The sequence below is a fragment of the Genypterus blacodes genome, unplaced genomic scaffold (genome assembly GCF_046128005.1).
Source record: "Genypterus blacodes isolate CSIRO-AG114 ecotype Tasmania unplaced genomic scaffold, CSIRO-AGI_Gbla_v1 ptg000003l_1, whole genome shotgun sequence".
Lineage (NCBI taxonomy): Eukaryota > Metazoa > Chordata > Actinopteri > Ophidiiformes > Ophidiidae > Genypterus > Genypterus blacodes.
The window spans coordinates 3,756,991-3,764,144 of record NW_027466817.1 but is presented as its reverse complement, the minus strand read 5'-3'; the positions used below and the strand labels follow the sequence as shown (position 1 = coordinate 3,764,144).

The following is a 7,154-nucleotide window of genomic DNA, read 5'->3' as shown; positions in this document are numbered from 1 at the left end:
TAGGTCTGTTCTCATTTAGTTGCTTTTACTTTTGAAATTTGATCACATTTATTAACCTGTACATTTATTCTGCTGATGTTTTGATGATTAATGCATGATAACGTTTCCCCCTTCAGTGAATTCTCAGTGTTACTACTAAATACATAAATCTTAATCTCGATCACATGAAAAACACGCACAAAAAACACATAAATGACACAAAATACAACATTTTATTTTAGAATAAATTCTCAATGGCACATTACATAACGAAATATACACATACATGTTTAGACATCTCTTAAATTAATATATTCCTTTAATCATTTGACTTAATTCATTAGCGTACTCTGCAGTTACATTTTTACATGACATCAATGCAAAATAAGTTCTCATTTAATAAATTAAGCCTATTAACAGAGGAAAGGCTGCAGGGCATTTAGGCAATACCCGCTACAAACTAAGGGATGTGTAACTTCCTGCTTGTGTCCCTATCTATCCCTTCGTCCCTTGCTTGAGGTAATCACTGACGCACACAAACAGAGCAGATGTGTATCAATCAACACACACATATTTTGAGATATGAAAGAATTTTCACTACCAAGCCATCCTCCCTGCAACAGGAATGATTCTTCACACACTTACTATACACAGACATTCTCCCAAAGACCAACCTGTTTGGATATTTGGTCACAAACAACCAAACAACAACCACATCTTTCTCTTTCTTAACACACTCACACAACTTCTGTTTGTGTAACTTGCAGGCTAAAGTCATGGTATACAGTAGCTGAGGCCTAGAGTCGTTCTATGTCTCGTTGTGCTTTTAAGCAACTGGCTTTGCATTTTTTTTCTTCATTGAAATAACAACTCACAAAGCATAAATTCAAATTATAAAATAAGCTCCAAGTTCACATTCAATGTATTTTCGCCTAAGTTGTTATTTCATTTAACCTGAATCCTCATTTTCAAGTCATCTTCATCAGTTTGCGTGCTAGGTCGTGGAAAGACCCGACCACGGTAACGTTGTGTTCACCAAGCGGACACACAGACATACACCAAGTCAGCAAGCTTCAATGGGTGGCGTCAGACGGTGAAATGCTTTTAGTAAGTGCAACATCTTGTAGGTGTTGACTGGTTACTGACAAATATGCTGTAACCATCCAGAAGTTTCTCATGCTCTCACACACTGAGAGCTAAGCACATCAAGGGTGATTGTAAGGCGCAGCTTTGGCTAAAGTGAGCGTAAAGCAAATGTGATGGCAGTGGTGCCTCAGGTGAACTAATTTATAGCATCAAAGCACTTGGGTTGAGAGATTTTAAGTCACCCTTTACACATACAGAAATGCTGTTAAACTGTATTGATTCAATCTACATGAGCGGGATTATGTTTTTGTTTTTTTAGTGCATTTGACAAAACATAGCAGCTGGCACGGTTACAAAAATCAAAGATGTTCCCTAGAAAAGCAAATGAATATCTCTAAGACAAATTGATATCCTACAGTGGAGAATAAACAGTCCTAGGCGTCACGTCTTTGCCATTGCTACTGTACAGTACGTTTCTGTGTATGTGTGGATAGAGGGATTGTTCCCAGACGAACCATTTGAGGTCAACGCCAGCGCCAGCTGGCACATCCCGATTTCTGTCAGTGTGACTCATCTGATGTGTTGCTTAAAATCTTTCCGCTCAACACCCCACAGTCAACTAAGTGCAAAGTAACAATTCAGTCATACTATCGTACCTCTCGATGAAGCAAGATGCTTGAGGAAAAAGCTTACGCGGAGTCTAGATCAGCATACACTCACAGTATTACAACCATGTGAACGATTAACAAGTAAAATGCAGCAACTGTTAACGTTGGCAAAGTATTGGCTAACTTCAATAGCAAAGGTTTGGTGAAAAAACAAAATGCCCAGACTAACTTTCCCAATGCTTTTCTTCACTGATCACTCACAGTTTATTCTTCGTTGAGAGTGTGTCAGGACTCAGGTTATCCTTGGCTTAGTGAAGTGGCTCTACAGTGATTCTGGATGTCATGGTTGCTTTGTGATGTTTTTGCAGCTCCGTCCACGCTGTGCTGTCTCTGGTGCTAGGTTTGTGTTTCCATCCCACAAGCTACTCCGACTTTAAGAGGAAAGAGTGAACAGTCAGAGAGGAGGAATTTGCAGAACTTCATTATCAATAATTCAGCACTTGTTGGATCAACATTTGTGGTAAAATACAGCTTTAATAGCTTTACTTTGGACAGATGTCACATTTTGTTGCATATCTTTTCCAACATAAATATGAGGAAGCACAAATTCATATTAATGTTGCATTGCTGTACAGCAATTTCTGGACCAATTAGCAGCATAATTGTGTTTTAGATTCACGCCAGCCACTTTAAAGAGTGTATTAAGAGTTCAGATTCAGAAGGTAAATACAGCAAATAGGAATGCAATGCCGGTGCTATGCCACTTGGTGTCACTGGATAAAAACATCCAAAAACACTCCTACTGCAAAATATACTACAGATATTGAGCATACAAAATAAATAAATTAAATTGTATTTTGCAAATTCAAATGCTCTTTAAATTGTTATATTATAGTAATATGAAAAGTTACCAAGCTACATAAATATACATTATATATTTTTAAGCCGCGAAATAATGCAAAACAGTAAAAACAAAACGTTGGTTTGTTGATTTATGTTGTGTGCCATTTTTTCTTAAGCAGTTTGTAGAAAGATCATATTTAATCAGTAATAACCGCCTCCTATGGAAGACTTACAGTCGTCGATGAGTGGCTCATTTTGTCAAAGCGGAACTTCAAGTTTGACCTCGGAGACGTCTTACTCTTCACATCTGCAGAATACAGAGCAAGGAAATCCTCATTAGAGAGCAAAACACGTTATCTTTGGGTTTGTTACTCTGTTGCTCTGAAGACATGAATGCATGTGTGTGTGTACCTGTGGGACTGCGGCACATGATGACAGGGGTACCTGTCCCCTGGCTGTCAAGGCTGAGGGCGGGGCTAAAGACAGAGGAGGAAGCTACTGTGGGGTGACTGGCCTGGGGGAGAGAGAACACAGATGGGGGGGGGGGGGGGGCAGATAAAGGGAATTAGAGATTAGAGGAGGAATACAATACTTAATGTAGCAGCATCCTATTTGGCTGTCATAAATCTAAATCTAAGTGCTAATAAACTAAAGGAAAGGAAAGAGTTTGATGGCACTATGTACTTTACTGCTGCACCACATTCAAGTCTTGGTTTTCTTTGGTCTTTGTAATGGGTGTGACAATATTAACAACACACAATCTTGAGCTGAACACTTAGAGCAGGAGTGATGTGACAGCATTCCCGAACAATGTGACAACAGTTTCTCACTAAACATAAAGCCAGACAGACAGTGAGTGACACAAGGTGTAATCATCATATTCACTCATTCACAGCGTGTTGATGTTCATCTCTCTCTATCAGATAGAGTCTATCAGATAATAGGTAATTACATACTTTACCATCTGTGGACGTTTTGACTCTTGAGTCTATCAAACAATCTCACACTCCATTAATAACAACATACTCCTAACTTCACTGTAGATAAAAAAGCCGCAATTTGTCCGCAGCAGCTTTTCCCCATTAACTTTGTGTCTACACATGATGTGTTGCCTTACTGTGTCCAATTCTTCCAGAGCCTCTGTTTCTCCCGTAGTGCTGCTGAAGCTGCTGGTGCTCGACGAAGAACGAGAGATGTTCGGTCTGCTGCCGCTGCCGCTGGCACTGCTGCACTCCTTCAGCTTCATAAATGATCTGCAGAGCAAAACAACCAGAAAAAGAGAGAAGCTGAAAGTCCAATGCTTTGAAAAAACAAGGCATCCAAATGTCACAGAAGATATAAGGAAGAATCAGTGGTGATGACTGCTGGGAAAATCAGATTTGGTCTCACCTTTCTTTATTGGGGCAGACCTCCGGAGAGCTTGGATTGGATGACGTCTCTGACCTCACTTCCTGGGACAGTGGACAGACCTCTGCAGGCTTTTGGTCACTGCAGGAAGGACAAAGAGAAAGAAATCAAAGAAACCTCAGTGACAACAAATGTTACATCTTCCTGTTTTCATTCAGGAAGATGTAAAATATAGATGTGCAAGATTGATACATTGTCACCAACCTGCGCGTGTGTTTGTCTGATGGACTTTCTATGCTGGAGTGGAGACGAGGGAAGAGGCCTGAGCGCCGTTTGACTGGGCTCTTTAGAGGAGACTTGGCTGATAATACAGGAGGCTGAGGATCACACATAAGTCAGGATTTACTCTTTTGAACAGGTAATCAACGTAAACAGATAATGATGCCTTTTAATGAATAGTTCCTTGATAACAGAGGAATGTCACATTTGGTTCCGCCTCCATTTATTCACTTTTGTACTTTTAGAATCGACCTGGCATTATGGCATAGAGTTCTTTGTGTTGTTATTGTTATTAATTTTAAGTAACAATATTTCAAAACTTCTTTTTGAATTTTGAAGTTTTCAAATCACCTTTTCATGTAAAATTACAATTCTGCATGGTTAATGATTCCATTGCAAGTTAAAGTAAATAAGCATCATCAGTATCAAATGTTAACATGTCTGCCTGTCTGTGTGTTCAATCATTGCTTCAGAATTGGAAAAAGCTGTTTTCACTCAGTGTAACTCTCTCTTGCATTAGGTATGACCTGAGAAATGGGTATTCTTAAATGAAATAGCAAATACAAGACAGAAACCCCAAATATTTCTTCAACTCTGACTAGTGAGACTTGCTGTACTGTTCCAGCTTTTGCATTCTCATCCTTTCTTCCATTCTTCACTCACTGTGAATGTGCTCTTTGTGCATTCGCTTGTGGTCTGGGGTAGTCCTCCTCCACTCAGACTAGCCGGCACACCTCCTCCCACCCCTGGGCTCCTGTGGCGGTGAGACCCCACCATAGTCTCCATGGAGTGGCTCCTTACACGCATTGCCCTCTGGGGGAGGCAGAGGGAACAGAAGGGTGAGGAAGAGGAGGAAAGGGCGATAGGAAAAGTACATCAGTGAGGGAAAAGATAGGAAAACGCACTGCACAGACAAAGAGATGAGTGTGGAAAAGCAAAATATGAGGGAGAATGGAATTAGACTGGATTTGATTATAGGCAGCATTTCATTTTACACGTGAAAAGCAGGCTCATATATGCTTTTACAGCATATGAACACTAGAGGGTGCAGTTCTCCAACAAAGGAGCTAAATGAAACCGAGTGGACGAATATCCAGGTGTTACTCTCACTGTTTTATTGAGATTGAACACTCTAATTGAGAGCAGAGATAATAAAGGCAAAGAAGATAAAAAAAATCCAATTCACACCTACAATAAAGGTTACATATATTTTGTTTGCTCAGTCTATTACTGCCATGAGGCATTCATTTTCTTTTAAGGCATTAAAACAACAAACGATGTTATATAAAATAATGTTTATTAATTATGTGTCAATCTATTACATGAATGTAAACAGGTAATATACAGTGACTGCCAAGGTAGTGATAAGAAATGCTCCTCCGCTGGTTGACTGTAGATGCTGCAAAATAACTGTCCATGATGCCTGTGAAAAAGGGTGAGCCAAGTAGTGAGGCACACAAGCATAAACACACACACACACACAGAGGAAAAACACAACCTAATGAGCCTTTATTAACAGCAATTAGCCTTTAGATGCGGACAAAACAGGTGGGAGAGGAAGCAAATGATGAGATTGGGAAAGGCAAATGAGAGATTAAGGAATGGAAGAAGCATCCTTCGCAAGAAAGAGGTGGTTTGTGAAAGGTATGATAAGCACACATGCACCCAAGTGTTTTCAACCATTTCCACATGCGTGCACATGCATATGCGCCCCATCCACACATGGTACTAGCATAAGGTCAAAATCTTCTATCATGAAGAGAGAAAAGCAGGATAACAGTAATGGCTCAGAACCGTAAGTCATCTTGCAAATGCGTGACATTTAGTTGACCTACAGCAAGAAAACATCAAAGACTGTAATGATGCTGCATAATAAATGTCACACAGCTGAGAGAAGATTGCATGCCGTTCCTTGTTCAGAGTCATGTTCACCTTGAAGGATTCAAGCAGACCCCCATGTGCCCCGTTCTCCAGCTTGTCCTCCTCTCCTGCTTGGCTCAGGCCCAGCGTGGCCTGACTCTGTCTGTGCAGCTCATCATGGAGATTGTCCAGCAGAGCAGCTCGTGTTCGTCCCTGGAATTAATTCACACATACACAAATGTGCGTAGGGCACATGTTAGCAACTGGGTGCTGATGAAGGTGATGGTTATGGTTGAGTGATTGAAGGCACGCTGTGTTGTTAAAGTGGGTGTGTCACCTCTAGTTTTGCAAATTTGTCAGATTTGTAGCAGGCATTTTCAGCATTGATCAGCTTTGTCAGCAGAAAGTCTCGAAACTCAGGGCCCTACAGAGTGGGAGGAAGAGAGAGAGAGAGAGAGAGAGAGAGAGAGAGAGAATTCAGAGAGAGAGAGACATCAGGAAAGTTGAAAGGTGACCTTCAGCTGCAACATGCAGATTGCAGTTTTGAAGCAGCTTTTGAATGACAGCATTCAACTGCACTGATTTGAATACTCAATTTGCATGTCTAGACCTATCATAAGGTCACAAGAATCAGTTCAAAGTCTGAATTTTATTTTGTTTTATATTATGACAAAGATTCCATATGAAGAAACGATTTTACGAGCGTTGCAATATCTCTCAATCTCTCCCAAATGAAAAGAGATTTCTCATACTTCTGTTATATGCTCAGACTCTTAATGTGTTTTTTTCTCAAATGAGTCTCTCACCTTCTTGAATACAGCTGGGTTGGGGAGAGGAGGACCAAATGGAGGCACGTCCTCCCTCGCTGTAACAGACACCTGTTCACATAACACAAATTATAGTCATATTATTTGCTTTGGGTCAAATTTGCTATGTGCTTTTTTTCAGAGGGGCTCAGGTGGCAAACATGAGGAATACAATGGAAGGAAATGTTTTCATTGGATGAACCATTACATATCACTGCTTATCAAAATTACCACCATCTTACATAATAAGCCGTAAAAATACATAGAAAAATTGCCTTGACTGATATATAGATATAACTCAGATGCTTAAACGTAAGCACACATCCACAAACGCTCCACTTATACA

At 40.3% G+C, this 7,154-nt stretch overlaps 1 protein-coding gene across 6 annotated transcripts in view; it reads right to left on the bottom strand.

Moving 5' to 3' along the window:
- Nucleotides 1-193: 193 nt before the first annotated feature.
- rap1gap2a (RAP1 GTPase activating protein 2a) overlaps nt 194-7,154 on the bottom strand; it is a 61,680-nt gene continuing 54,719 nt past the window's right edge. For 5 of the 6 annotated variants that reach the window (XM_076144595.1, XM_076144632.1, XM_076144586.1 and 2 more), the window contains 10 exons: nt 6,809-6,880; nt 6,340-6,426; nt 6,075-6,215; nt 4,806-4,955; nt 4,128-4,240; nt 3,906-4,004; nt 3,634-3,769; nt 2,928-3,030; nt 2,750-2,823; nt 194-2,104 (listed from right to left, as the gene is read on the bottom strand). In XM_076144595.1, coding sequence (XP_076000710.1) covers nt 2,096-2,104; nt 2,750-2,823; nt 2,928-3,030; nt 3,634-3,769; nt 3,906-4,004; nt 4,128-4,240; nt 4,806-4,955; nt 6,075-6,215; nt 6,340-6,426; nt 6,809-6,880 — 984 coding nt within the window. In that variant the 3' untranslated portion in view covers nt 194-2,095. Of the gene's footprint in view, nt 2,105-2,749; nt 2,824-2,927; nt 3,031-3,633; nt 3,770-3,905; nt 4,005-4,127; nt 4,241-4,805; nt 4,956-4,992; nt 5,566-6,074; nt 6,216-6,339; nt 6,427-6,808; nt 6,881-7,154 lie in introns of those variants that run through there. The other variant, XM_076144622.1, reaches the window with a different exon arrangement.